A 26356-nucleotide genomic window follows, 5' to 3' on the forward strand; every position below is an offset into this window, starting at 1 on the left:
AATGGGGAAGATGATGTAGGTAGCCAAGAGTCACTCAAGCAATAAGCTAGCCAGGATGATCTATGCACAAAACACAGCTCATTTTGTCAAGTTGGCTTCGTGCCTTGGAATACTCTGACGTCAGAGATGTGCACGGATCGAATTGGTCTCGGCACTTTGGGGCGGTGTGGCTCTGTTTGGGCAGTGCTGGATCTATATCCTTGTCCACATACGAAGTAGTATATTCCAAGGTCGGAATGGAACATGATTATTCAATATTTAGATTAGGATCTATGTATAATAACCAGCAATCTCAGAGCTCGCGCATAATGTCCTGCACAGCCTTCGCAGCAAATCGTTTCCGTTCGCCCTCCGGCAGCTCGGAGCTCATATCTAATAGCCAAGTCAGTACACCGCAATGTTTACTATAGAGAGATCAACAGAGTCATTACCTTTGATTGCCTGCATGCGCATCATCAATGCCTCCATGCTCTCGACATCAATCTCATCCTCACCATCATCATGATCGGAGTCATCTCTCTCATCACCATCACCACCTCCACGCTCAATTGCCATACGCAAACCGAACATTTCGCGCTCTAATTCATGAACCTCATCACCAAACCCACGAGAGCCACCCATACCTAATAGTTGGTCTTGAAGATCATCATCGGAATCCATGTCAGGATCATTATCTTCGTCAAAGCCAGCGTCACCTCCAACCATAGACCAGTCATGAGTCTCAAGGACCTCTTTGATACGAGGCATACCCTCCCGTTCTAGTAATAGTATGAAGTCAGCTAAACTTAAAAACCTTGTCACACAGCCCAATAAACAAAACCTAGTTTCAGAAAACTCACCCCCATACTGATTCCTCGTCTCAACCTCCGAAACCTCCTTAGGATCCCACTCAACAACCTCCCACCCCAACAACCCCATATCAAACAACTGATCCTCCCACCACCCAACCGAAAATGGCACCGTCTCCCCACCACCTAAATCCCCATCATCAACACCAAGCCCCAGCTCCGCATCGGGATCCTTGGATCCCTGCTGACCCGCATCCACACCTGCAGCACTTTTCCTCCCTCCAATTAACACAAACACGCCAGGAACATCACCGAGCCCGCCGCGCTCCTCGTCAATGCGCTCCTTGACAGCGCCAACTCCGCGCATCAGGTCACACAATGCGCGCACGTCGGGCCGCTCGGCGGGGTCTGCATTTGCACTAGAACCCGGTAAAGGTGTCGCATCGCTAGGAGTATGCGCGCAAACAACCAGAGCCCCAACAGCCTCGCGCACGATCTCGGCTTCTGTGCTTAGGAAGTCGTTTTTCCATTGCTCGGCTGTTAGTGTTGGTGTGGGAGTGGTTTGTGCATCGGTGTCGTGGATCGCGAGTGGGATCTCGTCGACCCAGACGGGGACTTCCGTTGTGTAGTATTTTGTTTCGAGGCTGAGAGGGCTGTGGGTTGTGTAGCCGGCGAAGGTGCTTGTTGGTGGCGGGGGTGTTGAGCTTGAGGATGGCTGTGGTGGGGCTGTGGTTGATGAAGGGGCGGGCTGTTGTGGCGGGTCGAGGACGGGCACGCCGGTTAGGGAGTGCAGGAGTGGGGGGATTATTGTGAGGGATTGGGAGGTTGGTGTGAGGATTAGGAGGCGGCGCGGGTTGGAGATATTCTTCACTTTGGGCTTCGCGGATGTTGCAGGATTGAATGCGGGCGCTGAATAGGTCATGATGGCGGTTTCTTTTGGGTGCAATTGGGGGTTTGAGATGTCTCTTAGAGGATTTGAGTCAGAGAGTTCCCGGTTCAGTCCATTAGCAGTGTTGGAGAATGTGGTGTGTTGAGAAGGTTAGCTGTCCCCCGCATCAACAAAAAACAGTGGAGTGGATAATATGGCCGGATAATGTCTGGCTCGAAACCTTTACCTTTCCATTTTAGTGTTCACATCTTGCCGCTTTTGGGTCTCAGTAAAATTGAGCACGCCCGATTCGATCACGTGATATTATAGGTTATATGATCTTTACATAGACAAATACTTTCCTTCAATTTATCCTGCAGCTTCTTATACTGCGCATAGTGGCCCACTCCCTGGGGGAAATGGTGTCGGAGATCAAGATGCGGTAGGATAGCGTTTGTAGGTATTGAATTGTATCGTTGACCATTTTCCTACTAATTTTCATATTGCTTGGGGGTCTCTTTCGATGCACCAGTTGTGAGCGGCCCGGTATTTGAGAGGTGGAGTATGAATGTCGGTGTCGCTTTCGTGGGAGGGTTGAGGATTCAGCTGCTCTCTTTTTCGCGTTCAGAGGGGGCAGATCTTGGCTTTCAGCCTCTGTGACGCTTAGAGGCAACGTAGAGGCCCCTGAGCTAGCAAGAGAGGTAGCGACGGAAGTAACTACCTCTGTAGCTATAGAGCCAGTGGACAGGTCAACAGACGGCTGTAAAACCTTGCTTGTGTGACCGCGATTCCCGTGGATGAATTGGCCAACCACCTGAGGGAAGTTTACAGCTGATTCATTGCCTTCATGAAATAGATTTCTTAGCCGGTGGATTCCTGGAGAAGGGGATTTAAAATAACGATACCAGTTTGCCATGTACGTCCATTGTGACCTTCTGTGTCTGGGATATTGGACCTCTTTGGTACCTGTGACAATTTGCGATCCATTATTGCTTGGCCTCGCTAGTGATGGTGTTGTACTGGAAAGTTGTTGGAGCAAACGAGAGCATCGACCATGAGGACAGTCGGGACCTTTTAATTCTTTGGGGCTGAAGCGGTCATGTCCACCATGAGGGATATATCCACAGTCAATATTTTGCGGGCTACCATTGTCAGCATCGGCTCCTAGGAGGACTAAAGATGCCAATATGTTGCCTCCATAGTGGTACGTATACTAACGACCGAATGACGGATGTTTCAATCTAGTTACCGTATCCACATGATGCCCGAGCCACCAATTGATTTGAAGCACATTCCAGGAGCAACATGGCTGCTAGATCAAATTTGGTCATGAATAGAAACGTGTGGAAGGGAATTGCATCTCTGACGCCTTGGGGGTTGTTACTATATGCTGAGTGGGCCTCTCACATCGCCAAAGAAGAACCCGTCATGTAATGCCCTCTTGGAGCCGGTTAAGTATTCTGGGTCGCCAGAGTCATCCGGTGATCGCTTTCATTCGTGTGATTGAAAATTAAGGGCTACAGCGAAAACTCTCGGTTGCTGGTTTGTTTGGGTGCTCAGCGCCCTAGATATTGAGGCTGGCTAAAGCAGCGGCCTTGGCCGGCTTCGTATATTGTCCGATTGAACAAAATGCTTTGACGAGAATGAATACGTTGTTCGATCAGTACAATGTGATAACTTTAACCATGAGTAATTGATGGGTGTGAAATTGATAGGTGGGTAAATGCTCCCATCCCAGCAGGAAAAAGCTAGAGCCAACCACCACGTAAATGATGGCAGGCTCGAACTGAAGTGGAGTGCTTAATCAAGTTCAGGTAATCAATTATCAATCAAAAAGTTTCTAATATTATCTAAACCATATTTCTTTCCGAAGCCGGCCTGACTCTCCTACGTGGTTGACCACCGGTTGCCCTAGCAGTTTAATCGGATCACGCAGGTAGTCCCGATTTGGGATTTCTATAGCCTAACCACGTCCTTTCATTCAAGGAATTCTAGACATGAGCGTATAGGTCATTTAATATGAGACGTGTATAGTAAAGGAACAGGGATCTGAGGCAAAATAAAGTTTGATTAAAGGCCAAGGATAAGATTCTGTTCTGTAAGAGCGAGAAATATAACCTGACCAGACAAACAAGCGACCGCCGAATTTGTTGCCGACATAGCAAACACTGGGAATGAGTTGGTCGATATTCGGAGGGCAACCAAAAGAGGTTGACCTCATTTATAAGATTATCTAGGAATGGTCATCATTCAAACCATACCCGGATTGTTCTGGCAATGTCGAACAGTGAGGGGTGGGCGTAAAAGTTTTAGTGAATCCTGTATCAAATGTACTGTACTAATTAATGTGTGTAGATGATTGAAATTGACTTCTCGCAGCAATCTCCACCGGAGAAGCCAAGCAAAGCTGCGGTCGATAGTAGTTTCATCAGGGTCACGCCTGAGATCTTATTGATGGGTTGGTTGCCCTATTGGGGGCCATAATAATCAGTGGGATTGTTCACCGACTATAGATAGTATGTATTTCCCTTCCTCCTTGACAGTTCCTCTTCTCAAAGCTCGTTGGGCCGGACAGTCTCATCAGATACAACCTTGCCACTCTCTGGCGATGCATTTTTTCCTCCCTTTTATGTTGAGCCTGGTGTGGCTGGCCAACGCTACCTATATTCCCCCTTTGACGAAGGCCAATGCGGCTAATATTGCCACTCGTGATGTTGACGGATATCGTTCCGTGGCATACTTTGTGAACTGGGTATGAGTTTGATTCATATATACTCCTCCACTGAATCAAAGTAGCTTACCAAAGTCCATCAGGGCATCTATGCTCGCAACTTTCAACCTTAGGATATCCCCGCCGAGAAACTAACCCATATTCTCTACGCATTTGCCAATGTCCAAGCCTCTGGTGAGGTGATCCTGTCGGACCCTTGGTCGGACACTAACAAGCACTACTCCACTGATTCCTGGGCCGATACCGGCAACAATGTCTATGGCTGTATCAAGGAGCTTTTCCTACTCAAAAAGAAAAACCGCCAACTTAAGGTTCTTCTGTCGATTGGGGGCTGGACGTATTCTTCTAACCTCAGACTGGCCTTTAAGACTGAGGAGGGACGCCAGAAGTTTGCTGACAGTTCTGTCGAGCTACTGAAGAACTTAGGCTTTGACGGTATTAATGTTGATTTTGAAGTGAGTTTGTTATCTCCTTCACGGTGTTTGATGCTGACATCAGATAGTATCCTGGCAATTACATCGAAGCGGACCAATTTGTTGATACCCTACGCCGTCTTCGTGAGGTATTTTCATGCTTCTTTTATTGATAGCTCTGCCAACACTAATCCCTTTCAGGCCTTGGATTCGTACAGCTCGGCTAACGTAGGCGGCTATCATTTTTTGCTTACCACTGCATCCCCTGTTGGTCCGTATCATTCGTTCAAACTTCTTAACAAAGCTAACCTAAATTATAGGCCCTGCCAACTACCTGAAAGAGCATCTTGCCCGGATGGATCAGTACCTGGACTTTTGGAACCTAATGGCCTATGATTACGCCGGAAACTGGGACAACGTTGCCAGCCACGACGCCAACCTTCACGCATCTAACAGCAACCCAGCTAGCACTCCCTTCAATACGGACCAAGCAATCGAATACTACACCTCGCACGGAGTGGCCTCTTAAAATATTGTCCTGGGTATGCCTCTGTACGGCCGGTCCTTTACTGAAACCAACGGTTCTGGCCAACCTTATAACGGTGTTGGTGTTGGTAGCTGGGAGAATGGTGTGTGGGACTATAAGGCTCTGCCTCAGACCGGCTGTACGGTCACAAATCTGGACCATGAAGCTGCTAGCTACTGCTACAACTCGGAGTCCCGTTTGTTAATCAGCTATGATACCCCTGAGATTGCGCGTAAGAAAGGTGAGTACATCAAGTCCAGGGAGCTTGGCGGTGGTATGTGGTGGGAGCTTAGCGGTGATAAGCAAGGTGGTGACAGTTTGATCACTACGGTATGTTTCATATTCCACATTTGATTATCTTACTTACTTTGAACTTTGCAGGTTGTGAATACCCTTGGAGGCACTGGCGCTCTGGACAAGAGCGAGAATCAGTTGAACTATCCCATTTCCAAATACGACAATTTGAAGGCTTGCTTCTGATCTTTTTAAATTTTCTCCTGGATATGATATAAGTCCGCTAGCTGGTGGAGTGGGCCTTTGTACCACTTATACTGTGTGGGCTACCTATCGACGTATTAGAGCTAGTCAAACGCTCGTCTTGCATTGACTACAAAATTTTATTGGTGCATGAAACGCCGATATGGCAGACGTTGTAGTTGGCTGGTGCTATCTTGCTTAGTTGTTGATAGCAGGCATTTTTAACAGCTCTTAATTGTCAAGTGTACGATTGAGTCGAAAGCTGTAAGTAACGATACCGTGTTGGACTTCAAAGAAAGATTGATCGTTGTACTAGAGGGAATTACTGAGGCTACGAATACAACGAGAGGATCAAGATGATTGGAAATCAACTTGGTTCTTCGTATAGACCATGCGAGAATTAGTTCCTGTGGTGCGGCTTGACTCCTGATCTGTACTAGCCTTATATCACAACAGTACGGTTTAACATATTTTGTCCAATTACGGGCGGGCAAGCGTAAATTCCGTCCAAGCATTGCTTTCACCCGCGCAATTTGGTGTTTCCCAGGGATTGGGTGGTTGCGGAGCAAAGGATTGCCGGGGCAGTTTAGCAAACTTTAACGCATGGAGTTGTAGAGAAATTACGGTATCCCCTCGTGTATGGTAGGATCTGAAATGGAACACCCCATATCGTAACGCTAAAAGGTATCGTCATCACAAATATTACAGTGGACATGGGAATAGTCCTAGAACAAATTAAGCGTGAGAGATCTAAGTAGTCTACGTGTGCGCTGTAGGTGCTTGTCATCACTGTTTCCACACAGTAGGACTCGCCTCTATGTTGGGCGGTATGAAGATGCTCCGTCTGTCCACGTGCAGCGGAAATAAAGTTGGATCTACATTGTCGTTTTTGGAATCTTGTGAAGGTCATTTGGCGTTAATAGTATTATTTACGACGCAAGGCCTCTAACACTGTATAGGGTTGGAGAACAAATATATGGCGCAGAGTCATGTCCCGACACCTTGTACACAGAGAGTCTTTCTCCAACCCCCTTTGCAAACACGCCATGCCTACTACAATTACTATACCCCTAAATACTTTTCTTGGCGGTATTCTAGTATAGATGTAAATAGCAGCCCAAAATTTGCTTTCGTACTCACCTTGTATGGCTTCGAGCTTCTAGAATGTTGGTCCTGCAAACAAGGCAGACAAGGCAAACAAAAGGGTTACTTGAGAGAGGGAGTCTTGGCGCTATATTGCGAAGAGAAGTCTAGACGCCGATAGAGGAGAGCTTTGGTAGGGGCGGTGATCGATCGCCGAGGGTGGACCATGTACATGACTTGGCCAACTGAAAATTTCAGGAAATAAAAACTTGCCCAGCAATAGATGCGGCCCTGGCCCTTAGCGCAAACAGTGGTGATAAAAACGAAGGTATGGGTTTCAACAGGCCTCAATTAGTTTAGGCACCTGTCTCCTTCGTTTCTGCTACTAACCAGACTCGCAAGTGACGGGATAAGCCAGGATGACTATAAGTATCTCGACCCCCTACGCCTTTGCTTCATATGATAGTTTTCTACCACTCAATAATCGAGCAGGCCTTGCGTTCTAGGCGACTTGATATTTTCTTCCTCTTTATTAAAGTCCATTTTTCTCAACTTTTGCGAGCTTTCCATTGGCCCTTGACTAGGTCCGTACGAGGTCTCTTTTACATCTTCTCGAGCTCTATACCTCTATGCCCGATTGCCTCGATGAGGATGAAACCCACCCCTAGCTGCTCAGATATTGGCCCCGAGTTTGACCGTCTGAAAACCATCAAGGAGATTTCCCTTAATGCTGAACTTGTGGCGTTTGTCGAAAAAGCTCATTCGTCGCTTCAGTCACGAGGACGTTCCAAGCAACGGGATTGTTATAAGAGATCTCTCCTTCATTACGTTGCCATGGGGAACTGTACAAACCTCCTTCGATATCTCCTGCAAAGCAAGCCAAATGTTGATTCTCGTGACCAGTGGGGGCGGACACCACTCTCCTGGGCTGCTGAGTACGGCTCATTGGCTGTTGCGAGAATTCTACTGGAGCAAGGAGCCAACGTTAATGCATTGGATTATGAGGGCGGCACGCCGTTGACATGGCTGACACACGCCGGCAACCGTATAATAACAAGCCTAGTGGCTACTGAGGCTTACCTCAGAAAGAGGGGCGCAAAAGAAGTCAAATTGAAAGGCATCAAATGGGCCTGGATTTGGGTTTTGACTTATTCTCGCTTACTCCGATACATTCGCCCGCGTATCTAAGGCTCCCGATGACATGCAGAAAGCTTATTATATACTATACCAATACGTATATCAGACGAAGGTTATAATTGGGGCAGCTGCAAAACACTGCGGCGAGAGGTTAGGTCGTCTGATTTCACACAGACACTCTTGTTTTCTTTCTTTCGTGTGAATTAGTTTTGTTGAAGTAGAAGTGAAAAGCAAACAAATTGATTTGAGCACAATGAATATGCGGATATATTTTATTAGTAAAAACCCGAGTCTTGCTTGGCGATCCAAGACTGTAAGCTAGGGGATACACGTAACACGTACTCGTTTCCACTTTAACCCGTAAAGAGGCTGGTCCATTTGACCCCGAACTGTCTACTAGAAGGCTTTGAGTTTATGATTCTTTGCACTGACCATATTCTTGAGCATATCAAGTAGCACTAGGCCTTGGAAACTTTATTCAGTATGACAAAGGCCCTGGGCGATGCTTGGAAGCAGAAGCTTGTTTAGCGACCCTTTTTTTAAGCTTTTCCTAGACCCACTTGCCGATGTCACCCCCGCAAAATCTGCAGGCGAGGATTCACCAATCGGATCTGACAACCCTCCGAAGATTAATCGACTTGACCGACGATCACCAGCATAGCTGACACCAATACCTAGTCTGGGGATAAGAACCCTACACATACCCAGTTCCTATCATCGACATCGAATCCCACTAATCCCACTAATACGGATTCTTCTTGTTTCTGACGGGCTAAGAAGCAAAGTGTGTGTGTGTGTCCAAGAAGTAAACTGTTTCTAATTTCTACTACACTAGTGGGGTTTGAAAACAGAGGTTACGCTGTGGTTCGGGACCGGGCGCTTGCGAATTGATCACTGTGTGAATCTGTCACTATGCTAAGCTGTTATCCCAGATTTCGAAATTTTTATTTGACTCGTCAATTTAGCGTGCCTATTTCGATATTTTGTCTCGTACGCTGGCCTGTGATTATAAAGAAGGCATCAGTTACCTTCGCATTTTCCCATTCCGTAGTTAACTGTCTGATACCAAGTCAATATAACCATTTTTTATTCAAATCCTATATAAAGAAATCGGCGCTGTTTAGTCTGGCTGGCCGGTCCGCCTCACCGTGGGGCCCAGACCTTGTCTTCTAAAGACGCCCACGGGGTTTGCTGGCTGTTAGGGGAATCGGAGTTGTCTTCGATATTTATTACATTCGTAGACCTGGGTTGTTCCACAATCTATGGCAGGTAAAGGGCGATGTATTGTGGCATGCCGTACTCCCGTTCACCGCGTAGTAGCTGCGCCAAAAGTTCGTGCATGACGAACTATTTCGGGATAGGTGATCTTTGTCAGAGTACTAGGTGGCATAGTCATTAGTCACGGAGAGATCTAGTTGCTCCTGACCACTAAGGGTGCGGTTCAACCGGAAACTGCGGGAAATAAAAACATTCGACAAATTGAGTGAAAGAACAGAATTTTTGAATTTAGTGATGCCAGCACCAGCTCCTTGACAGTTCAGTCCGTCCCCGGTCTCGATTTTAAGCGGAGAGGAAAGCTTCTAGAAGAATTTTGGAAAGATCTAAATATCGTGGCATTATAATATACATTACGTCTATTGTAGTCTGGGTGGTTTGGGTTGACGCCGATGGCGTAATTGCTCCTGCAGCGCCTAGGAGAACGGTAATGATTGCCGATTTCATAAGGAATGGAATAATGATATATAAAATGAAATAATTCACCTCGAAGTAAAGTTCGAAAGGGCGGTAGTGCTGCCGTTGTGCTTTATATAAAGGGAGGTTTTCGGAATAATACAAAGTTCGTTCATTTCTCTTATGAAGAAGTCCGTTTATCCCTATTTGTTACGTTCTAGGCTTCGATTTTAGCGTCCTCAACTATTCGTACTTATTCCTGAGGCTGACAATATGGGACCTCTAGGTCCTCAGATGCTTGCCCAGCCTTGTCCTGTAGGGGATTTAAAAGGGCGTAGCAAGCTCGTAAGTATACGTTCTCTCCTTGCTGCCCGCCAATCTGTCGAACACTATCGGCGATTTCTTCCATGGTGCTCTGCTGACTCTTCTGCTGATGTGGAAAGACAGCTATCCTTTGCACGACCGTAATAATATTATAGTGTGAGCCGTCCCGGCTATATGCTGGAGATGCAGGTCTCGGATAGCGATAGGAGGCCAAGGAAGAAGAACCCATCATGTAATGCCCTCTTAGAGCCGGTTGAGAATTATGGGTCACTAGAGCCATCCAGTGTTTGCTTTCATTCGTGTGATTGAAAGCTAAGGGCTATAGCGAAAGCTCTCGGTTGCTGGTTCCCTTGGGTGCTCAGCCCCCTAGATATTGAGGGTGGCTAAAGCGGCGGTTTTGGCCGGCTTCGTATATTGTCCAATTAAACGAACTGCTTAGACTAGAATAAATACATGGTTCTATCAGTTGAATTTGATGGCTTTAACCATGAGTAATTGATGGGTATGAAATTTATAGGTGGGTAAATACTCCCATCCCAGCAGGGAAAAGCTAGAGCCAACCACCTCGTAAATGATGGCAGGCTCGAGCTGTGGAAGTGAAGTGCTTAACCAAGTTCGGGTAATCAATTATCAAACACAATATTTCTAATATTAGCTTAAACCATGTGCCATGTGTCTTTCCGAAGCCGGCCTGCCCTTTGAGCTGTTGATGAACAACCGTTCCAAATTTGTGGTGGAACCGTTTACCACCTGGATTTAACCACCCTCTCTAAATACCCTCTCTAAACCACCATGTTGGCCATCACAGTTGACCGTTGTATATACTTGGACAGAATTCGTGGATTGGATTCCGATAGTGGACACACACCTAAAATTGTTCAATTCCACCAAGTGAATGTGACTAGTCGCTTTACCTTCTCCATTCATGATTCTCAATTAAATAGCCCGCCTACCCTATGATAATATCTGGAATTAAAATGGATTCCTTTCAGCGTCAGCCCTCTCGACCTCCTACTGTGTGGTGTGACGGAACACCCGATTGGACCACTTTCAAGAGACCAACCCATCCATCTGCACCGTCTTCCAGGTCCTAGTCCGATCCAGCGATAACCCCTTCTGCCCAACCGATCAACGACCCAAGTGCAATGGCTGGTCCTCAAGCTCACACTCTGCGCGACTGTGCAATCCTCGCCATAATTAGCACCTTCGGCCTTTCTTACTTTTACCTCTTTGTGATTCATTTCTTTCTCTTCCACTTCCCCTCGTCCCCGGGAGGGATTCTTGACTCACTGTCGGTGCTTGTCTTTTGTGTAGGCGTCATCCTCTGGTGCTTGTCCAGCCTGGTATATCGTATCCTAAACGCATCCTATGGCAGTGATGCGGCAGAGTGGCAAAAGCTAGAGCTTGGAGGTGTTCTGGTCCTAATCTGGACGACTACTATTCCTTCCGTGGTTTTGCTGTTCCGTACCTAGCCTTCCCTCCAGCTCGGATACCTAGCGGCCTTCACCGTCGTTGCTGTCGGGACTCTGGTGGATTTCCTCGTCTGGGATCCCAGTATCTGTGCAGCGCGGTACCGTTTCCCGTACAGTTGTGTCTCGTTGGGCTTACTTTCGCTGATACCAACTATCCACGCCCTGACCGGGACGTTCCAAGGCCCCCCATTATTGGCAGTACACTTCGGCCGAGTCGCCATCTGGAATTCTCTTGGAGCTGTCTTTTATCTGCTTCGGCCGTTGGAGAGGATGGGCGTGGTGAATGGTTGGCGGCCCAGTCTCTATGTGATGCACCTGATCCTGGCCTATAGCGCCGTGACTCATTCGAGGGTTATCCTGCATACGGTGCTTGAGTATGCAGCTTAGACTCTATTCATCCCTCGTGGAGATGGGACAGACTCCGAAGTAGGACGATACTCGCCTACTTAGAGGCTAGGGGTGGACTAGTCGGTTGTTGATGTAAGCAGAATAGTTGATATTTACTTATGGGTCTAGTTAATGTATTTACCTTCGACACAACCATGGCTTTGAACACAGAATATCCCTGATCAGTAGAATAGAACACCCTTGGTATATTTGTAATGTCCGTGATGCAGGGGTTGATTACTGGCATTAGCGGGCGGGAGTATTCTTATCGCTCGCTCTTATTTGGCGATAACGAATGCATCTTGCGCGAAGAGACGTGAGCTGTTTGCCAGACCAACCGACCCGCCTTTGCCAAGGATAGATAGTCTACCACTGGGTGCCTTGGTTCCCCGTTAAAATATTGTGCAATCTCAGTGCGCCTTCGAGACTGACATATAGTACTAGTATTGCTCTCAACAGACGCGAGGGCGGTCTATTTTCTGAAAGCAAACGGCCTAATGTCCGGAGATCTTTCCAAGGCTGAACGTCCCGGACCCTAGGTCTCGCGGGACCATACTACTATAGCCCATTTTGTAGGATTTTGCCATTTGCTTAAGTAGAAGTCAAATATCGTTTATATTTTACAGTTGAACAGCGCTCCTTATCCATTTCGACCGCGACCTTAGCTATGTATGCACGATTACCTATTGCCCTATATGAACCGTAGGCCATGTTAGTTTGGCCTGTTTAAGCCATTGGTTGCTTGGTTGAACGTTTTATTATTTTGAATTTGACAACGGTTGTCCCCCAATTTATTATCTTATTCCACACACTGGTTAACGATATAAGTGAGGACACTATGGCTACACTGTGGTCACTGCGTCTTGATGCCGCTCATGCCGAATAGCCCACCAAACTAGAACCGAGACAACTCACGAGATGCGCTCTATAACAAATTATTCCTTGTGGTCAAAAGCGGTTACCGAATAAGGCACTGAGCCTGGTCATTTGGGACCGGATGGGCTAGCTTGTCTTCTAGCGCGATGTGCGATATGTCTTCCGCGGATACTAACTAAATATATTTTCTTTGTTTAAGTGTCTGGGGTTAAATTGACTAGGCGCTCCAAGTCTCGGCAAACCCCTGCTTCTTAAGTCGCTTATTGTCCAGATTGCATTGATGCAGTGAATAGATGTCATATCTCCTAGTACAATGCTGGAGACGTTACCGTGTGAGATCCTGATGCTGATCGCGGACTGGGTAAGTCCTGGCGTGTTTGTTTTGCTTGATTCACGTCCTCTGACTGCCTGCTAGCTGCCACCCGCCCACCTGCGCGCTCTCAGCCGAGTCTCGTCGAGATTATATTCAGTTTTGGTTCCTTATATCTACCGTACCATTGCATTTCACGCAGTAAGTGAGTGGGCGCTGAACGTTTTGGATGTCGACTCCTTCTTTCTCCACCTCGGTCAATCCCGGTCCGTGGGCTATCTTCAGCACGTGAGGAACCTGCAAATCTAGGCTCCATTCTATCTCGTCCGGTTTAATTGATGTGCATATTACAACATCTTTCGCGCGGCGGGGCTGCCGGAGTCTCCGACTATATTGGGAGCTTCGGACGAGGCGACGGCACATTAGCAATTTTTGGACGACGTGAAGGATCAATTGTAGCTGGTATTCACCCATTTGAAGCCCAATAGCCTGAGCACTTTCGAGTCCGTATGCGCTGGTGCCTATTCTCGGGATCTGTGACTGACTAGCAATAGATGGCGGCTTGGGACATGTGTCCCGATGGGAGTTCTCGATTAGGGAGGCTATCTCAGCCGGTATCAACAGCGCCTCTCCCGTCTCTCACTCGTCACGGACGGTACCTGTCCTCAGATATGGCACCGTCTGGAAGGGCTGTCCGAATTATCGAGTCTGACGGCCTTCGAGTGGGAAGGAATCTAGTATCAGACCGAGGTTGATTTGCTGCGACAGTGCATCCGTCATAATTGGAGCCATCTCGATCACCTATCCATCGGCTTTGTTTATTCCGCTTCCGCCCGTGCTCTGTGCTGGGAGAGTCTTGGACTGTAAGGGCCGGAGCTCGGGGTCGGGGATATAAGAGTCGAGAAGCCGACAGCTGTTCCGACCTTGTCCTCCCTAGCACTGTCAAGGGTGACCCTTCCCCCAAATCTCTTATCAGAGGACAGTTCGATATTTTGTTCCCTGCGAGCGCTTACCCTCCGGGACTGCCCGAATTAGCTGCGTCTCTTGTAGTTGCTGTCGCGGTTATAAAAGCCACTGCAACTGGAGCATTTTGAAACTTCTTTGGATCTCCTGCTGCACGAACCGGGCGACGGGCGTACCCTATCTGCGGTTGTGCGGTTCCTGCGTTCGTTTCGTGGGCTGTAGCATCTGCATCTGCGGTTGTCCAATTTTCCGGCGTCGGAGTCCCGTATCTAGGACGCCATAAAACACCACTAAACCACGTTGAAAAGCCTTGTCTACCATGAGCGCAAACTCGCCCCCATCGGCGAGGATGGCTTGTTTGAGGACGATCGGGATGTGTCGCCCGTGTGGATTGCAAATTTGTCAACCATTGTGGACCTGGGCTAGGTGACTGCTTTGGCACTGTGTGCAAGACCATCTGCCGCTGTAAGTCTTTGTTAGCCTAGCGAACGTGTGCATGCTAATCAAGACAGCGGCGGTGCCTTCGACCCACGGCAAAGCATTCCCAGCTTCGGCTTTTACATTTGCGGTTCAGCGGTCCCGAGCGAATCCATCGAGATGTCCAACGAGAGATTATCACCTTCCTCCATGAGACACGCAAACCGTATTCACAGGACCCTCGTTCGCGCAGGGGTCTTGTGGACGAGGATATCTCTAGTGATAATAATGACTACGATCGTATTCTCAACGCGTACTACGATAGGTCGCCCTTCGAGTGTATGGATTTTCAGGAGGTAGTGCTCGAGTCGTCCGCAGCAATAGCAGAGGCCGAGGATTTTGTGTCATTTGCCGAATGGGCATTTGGCCCCGGTGGACTGCCGGCTCTACAGGTCCTTGCGTTCGGCGACTTCTCCCACGGTGATCGGTATAGGGGGCAGCAGTTTTTGATGCGTCGCGCCTATCCTGGATGGGATAGTGACGGCAAGGGACTCGCCGGCCTCACGTGCGACGATACGACGCGGCTACCTTTCCGTCCGGCAGATATGGCTGATCCTTCGATTTGGGATGGTGTTTCGGTGGACGGAGCTCGGTTTCTGTCCGCATGTCCAGGAGGCGGATTGATGGAGTCACCGTATGAGCCGTAGGCCTGTTTGTCCGTTCTTGGGTCTTTTCGCTGTTCTTCGCGGCAGACTGCCTCGCGACGCAAATATTTCAAGTACCGAACTTGGGTAAATAGCTCAGCCAAATATCATTATTATCTCTTACTAGCTTTGATATCTAGAATTCATATCTTTGAAGTCGGACCGTGATTGTGTAGCCTGCCGTCAGCCAAACCACGCATAAACATATTAGGTGCATCTAGACAATTTTCCAAGCAAATCCAACAGAGATGATTTTTGATTGGTCATTTCGCAGCCACGAAGTCGACTTTTTTTCCATTTACTTATACATTCTTCACGGCTTTGTCTCTAACCCGTACAATTGAGCCGGTCCAGCGAAATGTTTACCGGTGCCTGCGCGCGCCCGCAGTTTCTTGCCGGCCCTCAGTTAGATGAGCACGACCAGGTGTAACCGGCAGTTCAAACAGCTTTGCCCTCAGTATACATCCTTCACTTGAGTCTAGTGCAAAATTAGAACAGTTCAATGCGGGTTTGTTTATCGTGATTCTAGTCGCATGGTTAAAGACAGCTGTTTCTGCGATTACCAATGGCTCTCCCTAAGAAAAAGCCAATCTAGCGTGATGCGGTAGATTGGCATATAATATAAAAGAATCTATTTGCTCGACTTACATTGGCGATCTTCAACTCTCTATCCTTCTACCTGAATATAGAGGAACACTGAATCCTTCGAGCCCAATGGACTCTCCTACTTCCCACTCTCCTTCGGGTCGGACCAACAAAAGAAAGCGAGGAGCACCAGATCCATATGAGAAGCCAGTTGGGACGCCAGGCAGCACCAAGCAAGTGACAAAGGTCAGATTTCACTGAGTCCGTATTTGATCGGCTCTAACCAAAAAAACAGACAACCTCGATGGGTGCGGCCTGTTCCCTAACCAGTGATTTGACCCAAATCCTGCAAAAGAAACCCGCTTTAGCATCTTCCGCTATTGACCTCCTGGACCTCTATTTGTGCCTGTGGGAGTGTTACATGATCAAGTCCGCCGGCAAAATACGCTTGGAAGAGGAACGTCGCTTCCTACAAGGCTCCAACGAATGGCTGGTGGGGGAGAATGAAAAGCTCCAAGAATGCTGTGATAACCAGGAGCTGCTGCTGTGAGATCGTCGTCAGGCCTTTGACTCTATACATCAGGGTATTCTCGGAACATTGCAGAATAGTGATAGACGTTATTGTCATATAAATGAGTTATAGTGAGTCTTCGCTCAAGCGAAATGAGATCGGCACGCTTGACCTGGCTATGGCTGGTATTGTACTGGTAGGCAACAGAGTGATAAACTGGTCTCGTGGTTCTTGCGTTGAACAGAAAAGGCAGGCAATGAACGGGTCGGAAAGGATAGTTCAACGGGGTGGAGTATGGGTGGGGCGTTCCATAGGTGGTATCCTACTACCAATGAATGTACTTTCAACGCAAAATACAAATCGATCACCGTCTGCATCTGCGTGAATCAAGAACAACCAATCACTGGCACACAGGGACTTTTGTTGAATATGGCCAAATATATGGTTTTTGTTTGGTTTTTTTCCTGTGCTTATAAACGCCTTACCACCCCTTCAGTACTAAAGCTCTGCGCTAAACTTTTGACTTGCTTGCTGTCATTCTGGCCTATACATATAAATCTCTAATGAAACCACAGAGATTCTCTCACTCTTCAAGCCTACCTTTTCTTCGCAAACCGCCTTTTGTTGTGCAATCTGCACATGCTGCACAGAAAGAATGGGACAAATTGATCGGCTTGGTTGGTTGGATCATATTCGATGACTAGTGTTGGCGCTGACAAAACCCTTCAGACTTCGATTTGGATCTAGATCTTGAGTCAATCTGGAGAGAATCACCCAATATACCGACACCACCACCTTGTCTCGCAGCCAATCGCAGCACTCTCAGTTCAATCCAACCTATTAGCATATCACAGTATGCAAAATATGGGGCCGAAAGGCCTCGCGTTATCGACTGCATTTTCTACCCTAACCATGAGAGCGAGAGCGCGTTTAGCTGGACGTGTCCAGATCCGTTATCCCCAGACACCTGCGCCGATGATATTTTCCTCTACGTGTCGGCATTCTTTCTTTTTGAACGGGTGCACTGGATAGAAATCCGGCTCAGCAAGTTTAGCCCGGGGACCGAAGAGGTTGTGGAAGAGTATCCGTTCTTTCTTCCACGGGTTGAATCGATGTTAGGAAATCTACGCAGAGCGCGTGGTCAGATACGTGATATCATCTCGCGGAATGGCTACATGGGACGTGCTGGGGAAACCCGTTTTCAATTGTCATTGCGGCCGCAGACGGAGACCGCAGCAGATCCTCTCATGCGGAGAGCGATTCCTCTATCTTGCATCCATCCTTCTATGCCCGTACCATCATTTGATCCGCAATTCTTTGTGCAGAATATTGTAGGAAACTGGGGAATATGAGTGCTCCAGCTCTTGGATAGCCTGTTATCATAGTGGGGTCTGTTTTGATCCTTCGGTGGCTTTGTCGAATTAAGACGAAGGGGCAATTCAGAGTTGCAGATCTTTGAATAATAATCTCTATAGACCAAAATGTGGATGACCATCGCGTTCACTGGATGATATTTATTATTTTTCGTGGTTATTTTTTCATTTGTGGGCATTCCTGGGTTTCCCACAACCGGTGATATCTAAATGGAGGTGTGTTTATGACATGTAGTGCTTCCATGATAGGTTCTCCAAAAGTTACTACAGCACGAAATTACTACAGCATGAAATTTCGCAAGTCAAAGTCCGAGTGGTTGTAGTCCATAGATAGATCCAGCTACTCCTGGTCCAACCATGTACGATTGAGTTGGAGACTGTGGGAAATCAACGCGTTGGAGATATTCCGTGCCAGAACCGATTCGGCGAAATGTGACATTGAATCTCTGGTACAGTTGGGCTTTCCCTAGGCAATGAGTTAAAGCGGAGCAGAGAGCATCTAAAGCTCGCCAGTTAAAGCACTCGAAATTATTGTTGAATCGACTACGTTTACGGTAGATTGGGTGTTGGGAGCTGGCCTCGGCGCCGCCGCTACGGCGGTGACCAGGGCCATAGCGATCATCAGTGCGAGTCTGTTCATAAATTGCATGGTCAATAAAGGAGCAGAGTTCGAATGGACCCCATCAGAGGTCTAGCCGATTTTATATCTGGGCTTCGACGTCGCCAAACACGTTGGTAATTTCAATGACTGGTCGGTCTACACAGGGATCATAAACTCCCTCAAAGATATGAACCGTCTCCCCTTCCTCGGGCCGAGAATATGAAGGCCAACGGTGTAGTTTTTTATTGATGTCTGGTCAGGTCGATTTTTCAAAAATTGCGGTATAATCCCGGTTCCCGCCTATATTTTCTTTTCGATTCTTTTTTACTTTTGTGGCATCATTTTAACGAAAAGGTTGACCTTGGGGGCGGCAATGACGCGGGAGCCTTCAAGTCACAGAAGAAAACGAATTATACGAGCGGGCAAGGGATTCGGAGACAGAGTCCCTGGTCATACTTCTGGTCATTCTAAGGAATGACCCAGCGCACTGCATTGGAACTTACTCTCGACATTAGCTACAGGTGGCATCCGATGAGAAAATGGAATATTGCGTTTTATCGCCAGCGATTTATCATCCTGTCAAAAAGGGGCGGGAACTTAGGGCAGTTGAACGGGTTTATTCTACGAGCTACGTAACACACAAAAATTGAGTGAAATGCCTTTTTTTTGTTGTTGTTTTTCTGCCATTAAGTTAGGCATGTACAGGGGGTGATTTATGACCTATGAGCCTGGTTACGCGTTTATTGTATCTGGAAGATCCATCATAAAATATGGATGTTTAAGTAACCAAACCACCGAAGCGGTGGTCATTCGGATCACCACCCAAGCCAGTTTACATCTCAAAAATCAACAGTTCCTTGAGCACGTGTCGTTACCTTGATCCAGCAGTTAACTAAGGATACATTTCCCCAGGCGGCATAATTCCTGCGCTCTTGCTTGTTGACGGATGGAATGTTTCCCGTGTATTGATTACAATTGTCTTCGCCATATTAATTGCCGTAGTCGTCACGGCAATCGCAACTGCGGCTGGACAAGATGTCAGTACTGGCTTTCTTAGCGCTCGTCTTAGATATAATGAGAAAAGCAGGGTTATTAGGACAGTTTTTCTTGTAATACATCGATGAAGGGTTTCATTGTCATTGTTCGCTGGCGATCTGTCGAGGTTCTTTGCTTAGTGTTGGATATAGAGGTGTGCAGAATACTCCACTTCATATGAATTCACATCATTATTTGGAATACTAATTTTAAAGAAAAGAATTAGTTAGGTGAAACGTTTTCAATGTTGCCAATTGTTAGTTATTAATCCAATTGTTTAAGCCGGCTAAATATAGAATAACCCTTTTATGCTACCGGCAGTATCCTTAGGTGGACATAAGTGGCCTTTCCCGGGGCCCTGTAAGCCCACAAGACCCTTAGGCGCGATGGCCCGACACATTTCTGCCTAGATATGGGCGCGCCATGACCAAGCTAATACCTCCACTCAAGGGCTTTATAGATAGCTCCCCACTGTAGATCATGTCATAGATAAGGAACTATGCTGCCTACCATCAGGCAGACAGACACCGCCCCGTCTGTGGATTGCTCATAGAAGGTCGGCGAGGGGTCCATTTCAACGATTGGAAAATTACACCAAGAGGGAGAAATGAGTAGAGGAACTCGGTCGAGGGAACTAGGAAGCGGTGTTTATTCGCGACTACGCATTTGCCCTACTTTCGAGGGATATTGTGAGATGCTACCACTTTAACTTTCCCTCATTTGGTCAAATAAAGAGCCTAAATGATGAATGGAGAACGCACCAAGTAAACCGGGCAAGGATTCCTAACAATATGCGACAATGTATTTAGGGAGTGCACTCTACGTCTACATGCTATATAATCTCTGGTAGCCCGTTTATCGCCTTATGATACGCCAGAATAAATGAATTAGAAACACTGGACGAGAACTAATCACAGTCCCGGCCACATGTTTTCAACATACATGCTATGTCTGAGATGCATTTAGTGTACAATCAAGCTCCCATTCCATGCATTTTATTAATCAATATCTATAAACTCAACAACCTGTGAGAGAGTTAGATGTTTACATTTGATACGCATCCTGCGCGTAAGGAATGCGATACATGAACTTGAAATAGTTCAAATACGCAATTCCCGTATATGTGACGGGAATATATCTGGCCCCTCGTCGGATCCACCACATTGCACACTTGGCTGCCCAGTCTGCAGAAAATACAGCAGTTCCCATGGATGAGTGAAATGAGGATGGAACGATATGGCGGTAAATTATATCAGGGTCATCAAAAAAGGAACGAGCGTGCGGCAGGAACGTTCGTTTTGACTGAGAGTAGCGTTGTAGTCGTAGATTTCCCCAGGATGGATGGAACTCAATCTCGCTGCCAACGTACCAAACTTCCGGAAGCGCCGGGCAGGCGGGGTTGGTCGCTCTGTGCTGCTTGAATAATTTGACAAGTCGGGTAGCTGAATCGCAGTTTGATGCAACTGCGTCCTCGCCATTGGAGCCGTGAGCCAGTATTAAAACGTCGGAGTTAGAAAGCACCGGGAGCGCTTTTTCAAAATGATGATGATCCCAATCAGTACCAAATTTCAATTTGCGAATACAGGCTACCCCTTCTTCACGCTCGAGCTCTTTCACAATTGCACGGCCAAATGCTCCGCTTCCCCCGGTGATCGCAAAGCGCTTGCGTCTGAAGGAGTAGGCAGTACCCCAAATCCAGTCGAAGACTTTAATGAACGAACCGATGTAACGATCCGGGAAGACATGATGGAGTGCGTGGAACTCTGGGCCCACGAATATCCAATTGGGGTCCTTCGGGGCGATTTTGTAGATGAGATGGTTTGAGTCGCGGCCACATGTGAGGATGACAAAAGTAGTCCTTAGGGTTTGAAAGCCAATTGTGGACAAAAGGTGGTTTCTTGTAGACCACACATGGCCATTAGGCGTCATAAAACTGGCAAAGATATACCCCAGTACGGTCCCAGCGATTTGAAGTGCTAGCTCAAGCGGCAAGGCTTGAAATCGATTCTGCTGAAGATACCTTTCGTCGAAATTCATGTGCCGTGTGAAGTATAGGTGGTGGAAATGGTGGGCACGTGCTAGGCGTTGAAAAAGAGGGTGGGATGATTTGTTGCAACGGTGGAGCATATGATGAATAACGTCAAAAAACAGAGAGCCTGTGCAAAGCAGGTAGAACAAAGATAGTAAAGATGGAGTAATATCATGCCTCAAAAGACGGAGGTAATAAACTATTAGATCTGCAAATCCATCAAGCGAGCGCACGTCGACAGGGTTGTTCATCTCTAAGGCGGTGTTCAAAATGGAAATGGAAATGTAAAGAAGGATTGAGTGCTAGGCAGTATTGATCGCAGGGCTCAAGTGATGCAAGATTGTCCTCATGTCTTCAGAGCACACACGGTTTGTCTTTATATGAGCATGCCCGTTTGGCTCATGACGACATATACAGAGCATTTTTGTACCATTTTCGTTTATAAATAACCCGCAAGATGGCGATTACCCACGTATGATTTGACACCATTTGCTATGTCTTAAACTCAACCCATCCTGGTGTTTCAAGCAGACGAACTGGCATTCTGATCTACCCACATCTAAACAAATGTGCTCCATGTGGGCTGGAGAAAGTTCGGAAAAATGTGAACTAGGCGGCGACTTATTCCTCCAGTATTACGACGACAGTACTATCAAAGTCCACTATAAAACTAATATTATTTTCCACGGCCGGAGACAAGTAGGCGAAATGGAGATATGTCGGGAACAAATTCTGACACGAAATGAAACATGCTCTTTTGCAGAACCTACTGATAGGATCAACACTGTTGGAAACGGGGCCTAGCCAACTTCTGACTCATGTTTGATCAAGACTTGCTGGGTGGTAAAACCAACCAAAGTAACTCATGACAAACTTCAAATTTCTACGGAATGCTATCAGCCTGTGCCCGGGGAGGAGACTTGATAGCACTTCACGATTTGTACATAATGGAGCATTTCAAAGCCGATCGCGTCGTTGTTAGCTTCGAGTCCGATATTCACATATCACACTACAACTTATGAAGGTTGTAGATGTATATTTGGATAAGAATAGCACAGAGGATGCATTTCGTTAGCACCCCGATTTTTTTGGGCAATGATTTTGCGAGAGCTTGATCCGCTGTGGCGCTCCTTGTGCGGTATTTTATCTTAGAACGGCTAGATTCTCCGCCAAGCCTTTTACTTGTGAAACCGAGATTTGCGATACTTTATCTTAGAACTGCTGGATCCTCCGCCAAGCTTTGTGCTATAAACGATTCCGAAATATAAAGCCCTGGTGGCACAAAGCCCGGTTTTTTCGGACTCTCCTATAGAGATCAAGTTAACATATTAGGGCGCATCGCATAGATGCCATGATAGGTCTTTGAGAGGGAAGCAAAAAGAGAGAGAGAGAGAGAGAGAGAGAGAGAGAGAGAGAGAGAGAGAGAGAGAGAGAGAGAGAGAGAGAGAGACAGAGAAATACGATTGTATTGAACTAACTGGACTGACTGAGTGGGGGAAAGGAGAATAACGGAAAGAATCCAGCTCACCCCTATCAAATGGCATAAAAGCCCTACAGGCATGCCCACTTTCCAGCCTGAAAATAAAAGCAGAAAAGAACGGTTTAATCACGCAATGTGCGGATCATTTATTAGCCATCTATTCTGTGATGCTAGCGCCAGCAACTAAAAATCCATCCAACATTGACCATCATTTTTGTTGATTGCCCCTGCCTTAGGAAAACTGTTTGCTCATTAGACCTGTGAGAAATGATAAAGTGTGAAAATAATCAGCTTGTGCCTTTTGCCTAATCCCGGCTATAGCTAGGATGATTTTCATAAGGTACTTAACGTCCAGCCGAGCTATAGATATAATGATTCATGGATAGTCAATTCCCAACACTTCATAACAGGTTCGCAGCTCACTATCTCTTTTTCATTCTCTTTTATATCCATCCTAAGGTCGACGTGAAGAAACTGGATTCCAACCGGAAGACCACCGAGAGGATGATGCCACACGCGATAAGTATAAACGTACTGATTATTCCAATGCTCTTCACCAGAAGTACGTCGATCTAAGCAGCCTTGCAATGATCTAATACCGTTCGCCATGTCTTAAACTCAACCTATCTTGGTTTTTCAGGCAGACAAACCATCCTCCTGATCTTAATCAAGTGTGCCCTAATAGACTAGAGAGTTTTGGAAAAATTATGACATAGGCAGCAACTTGTTTCTCTAGTATTACAGCGATAGCCCTGTCAAAGGCTACTACAGGAATGATCTGCAGGGACAAAGATGGTATGACCCGTCATCTAACTTTAATTCGATCCCCAACATCTGCCAAAATAGCTGGGCTATAGGTAGTCTCGGTCGTCGTGGGGGCTATGTAGGGTTGGTGACGGCCGAGATAGATATAGGTAAGACAGTCCCGATTAGTGTCTTCAGCCGCTGCAGTGAGTTGCGATGACCCGGGACAATAGGCATCGATGAGAGCTTGTCGAGCAAGCTTAGGCAGTGGAAGTATCCTTTCGGTGATCAAGGCCATTGCAGACATAGGGAAAGGGGGATGTGATCCATGAAAAAGGTTCACATGGGAGTCCCACCATTTATCGTTGGTTTTTGTGACGTATGCGAAAAATTGGGGAATGCCTACTTTGACGGACTGCTGGTTTCTAAATGCTTGATAAATTGCCAAGTGTGCTTGAAAGTCTGCCCAAAGGGCGTTTTCGAATGCCGGGCGAGCGATTTTGACTACGTATGCTCGACCGGGCCGTTCGAAGACCATTCCACATTGGCCAAAGCCAATAGTACGGAAGCAAACTGAGGACCCCTGTTTTGCGGTGTTCAGTAATGCGGATGAGGACGCTGTTGAAGTAACGGAACTCGATAAGACCCGACTCTGGGCTTCACGCGGGTCGGGAGGAAGTTGCAACTCCGAGGTAAGCTCTTCATTTCGTGCAGCATCAGGTAAGGCGGATAATTTGCTGGTAAGCTCGATGCTCACTTGTTTGCGATCCATGTTGGGGATAAGTAAAGTTGAAATGCTGAAATGGTCAAATGAGCGAATACTTGGGACGGCAGTTGCTGCCTGGCTCACCACTCTGGAGCTTCCACACATCCAAATTTCACGCTGTTACTACGTAATTGCCCTATTTCTGTATAATAGGCTATAAATTTTAATATCCAAATATCCAAGATAAAGAGCTACGGCATAGAGAAGAGGAATACTCGCTTATACAACCTTGATATGTCTTTTTTGATATTCCTTTTCCTTGTCTTTTGGTGGTCGTTTCTACATAGTGACATGCAGCCATATGGATAAGCTTGGGCACAATGTTAACAAGGGAAGATATAAATGCGACGGGCAGATGCGTCCATCCAGGTAAGTCCTCAGCATCAGCCCTGGCCGCATAGCCAAGTCACCAAATGCCCATTCGACTTGACTAAAACTAGCAAACTGAGAGATGCAGGAAGATGAATATCCATGCACACAGAAAACAGGAAGAAGAGGGAGAGGGGTGATAAACCGAGAGTACCTACAGCTAGGAGCTATCTAACCTAAGCATAGTCATTATGGAATTTGGAAGTATGTTGCGTTTCCAAGGTTTATATTTGCATTAAGCCATCAAATACAAGAGCTCTGGCAGACTTCAGGCCCTTTTGATCGAGTTGCTCAACGATTCCCTCAAGGTAGGCAATGTCAGCCTGCTGCCCAGAGCCAAGTGACTTGTATACTTGATATGCTATCCGGAGTGGGAAAATGGTAGATGTCGGCCCAAAAAGTCCCATCTCCTCTTGTAGGAGGTAGACCATACTCAGAGATATATTTTTCGCAAATGCGACGATCTGGGCCTGAATATCATCGTAGTTTATATCAAGCTGCCCGATCCAGATTGGCTGTTCTTGGCCATGGCTAGGAAGATGCGTAATGAATCTCTTGAGTTCGGAGAGGCAGACAATTCGGAAGGCCCATATGTGGGTAAACGCGTTGGCCATGGTGACGTTGGGGTACCAAAAAAGAGGTAGATGTGTATCGTCAAAGGTCCTTGATTCTACTTCCTGTGACACATAACCGCATCGCCAATAACAAGGTTGGTCTCCTTTCTGCAACGCCATTTCCCATTTATCAAGGCAAATGAGAACGTTGATAAACGAACCGGGTATCTTGTTGATATCGGACAAGTCGCCCTGGGCCAAGCTTCCTAGGACGCAATCGCTTTGGTGGAGTAGGGCGGGAAGGATGACAACTTCATTAAGGAGGCTTTGAATGAGTGATGGGCAGAAATGAGAGAACGGGGTGTCAATCCATGGTTGCGATGCTAAAAATGTAGGCTGGCGGCTTCGTAACGCCTGCATTATCTATATCCAAGCTCAACAGCCATACGCCATAAAGATCAGAGTGGCAGAGAACGAACCAGAAGAGGTCGAAAACCGACGAATAGCTTATGTAGTAATCCGAAACTACACATGTCCGCCCCGTGGGCATGTAACAACAGGCCTACAGCCTGGATATGCGATGCTATAGCGGCGACGGAATCTGGAATCATAAGCTTCGACCAGTTAGCGAGCGCGTAGATAAATGTCGGACTGGGAGAATAGTACCTCCACTAGCGTAAGACACATAATAGCTGGTATCTGTTCAGTGCTAAGGGAACGGGGATTCAAGCCAAAGCTTTGTCGGAGTGTGTGAATTGCCATGTCATAGGTTTGAGAGCAAGTTATGTTGGATTCGCTTGACTGAGATAGTAGTGAAGCTCCCAATGCTGCGACCGCCCTCGGAAGAACCAGACTGGGAGTGTTCAGGTATGGAAGGCTCGACAGCACTTCAACCCAAGAACCGCAAATTCGAGGCTCCATATAGTCCGAGTTGCACGTTTGTATAATCCCTTCGTTTTGGGGAACAAAACTTTTCGTTATTAACTCTGTGAAATTACATACGATGAGAGGGTTCAGATAGAGCTGAAGAGGTATAGGTCCGGTTGGCGAGTCTTGTTGATCGGCACCTAATAATGTCTCTTGGCCCTCGTTTCGAACAAGTGCAGTTTGGTTGTTTTGCTCTGAAGTAGACGAGTTCATCGGAGTGTGTGATATAAATTTC

At 47.0% G+C, this 26356-nt stretch overlaps 6 protein-coding genes across 6 annotated transcripts; 2 read left to right on the forward strand and 4 right to left on the reverse strand.

Annotated features, from left to right (window-relative positions):
• Positions 1–283: 283 nt before the first annotated feature.
• Positions 284–1710, reverse strand: N7471_009724 (adaptin-binding domain-containing protein; the record flags this gene model as incomplete). Its single annotated transcript, XM_057282443.1, has 3 exons — positions 284–372; positions 432–758; positions 840–1710. 3 exons carry the CDS (start codon positions 1708–1710, stop codon positions 293–295), a joined length of 1278 nt encoding a protein of 425 aa, XP_057133326.1. The 3' UTR covers positions 284–292.
• A 2554-nt stretch (positions 1711–4264) lies between these two features.
• Positions 4265–5806, forward strand: N7471_009725 (glycoside hydrolase family 18 protein; the record flags this gene model as incomplete). Its single annotated transcript, XM_057282444.1, has 7 exons — positions 4265–4408; positions 4501–4842; positions 4890–4949; positions 5002–5071; positions 5121–5317; positions 5459–5656; positions 5708–5806. 7 exons carry the CDS (start codon positions 4265–4267, stop codon positions 5804–5806), a joined length of 1110 nt encoding a protein of 369 aa, XP_057133327.1.
• Positions 5807–13066: 7260 nt separating this feature from the next.
• Positions 13067–15150, forward strand: N7471_009726 (uncharacterized protein; the record flags this gene model as incomplete). The annotated part of the gene is made up of 7 exons (XM_057282445.1): positions 13067–13114; positions 13169–13268; positions 13618–13718; positions 13832–13926; positions 14335–14410; positions 14453–14491; positions 14539–15150. The coding sequence occupies 7 exons, from the start codon at positions 13067–13069 to the stop codon at positions 15148–15150; spliced, it is 1071 nt and encodes a 356-aa protein (XP_057133328.1).
• A 5146-nt stretch (positions 15151–20296) lies between these two features.
• On the reverse strand, positions 20297–21289 carry N7471_009727 (uncharacterized protein; the record flags this gene model as incomplete). Its single annotated transcript, XM_057282446.1, has 1 exon — positions 20297–21289. One exon carries the CDS (start codon positions 21287–21289, stop codon positions 20297–20299), a length of 993 nt encoding a protein of 330 aa, XP_057133329.1.
• A 2277-nt stretch (positions 21290–23566) lies between these two features.
• N7471_009728 (zinc finger protein) lies at positions 23567–24277 on the reverse strand (the record flags this gene model as incomplete). The annotated part of the gene is made up of 1 exon (XM_057282447.1): positions 23567–24277. One exon carries the CDS (start codon positions 24275–24277, stop codon positions 23567–23569), a length of 711 nt encoding a protein of 236 aa, XP_057133330.1.
• Positions 24278–24864: 587 nt separating this feature from the next.
• N7471_009729 (uncharacterized protein) lies at positions 24865–25254 on the reverse strand (the record flags this gene model as incomplete). Its single annotated transcript, XM_057282448.1, has 1 exon — positions 24865–25254. One exon carries the CDS (start codon positions 25252–25254, stop codon positions 24865–24867), a length of 390 nt encoding a protein of 129 aa, XP_057133331.1.
• Positions 25255–26356: the final 1102 nt, after the last annotated feature.

Source organism: Penicillium samsonianum, assembly GCF_028829775.1.
Source record: "Penicillium samsonianum strain IBT 33392 chromosome Unknown utg000005l_segment0_segment0, whole genome shotgun sequence".
NCBI lineage: Eukaryota > Fungi > Ascomycota > Eurotiomycetes > Eurotiales > Aspergillaceae > Penicillium > Penicillium samsonianum.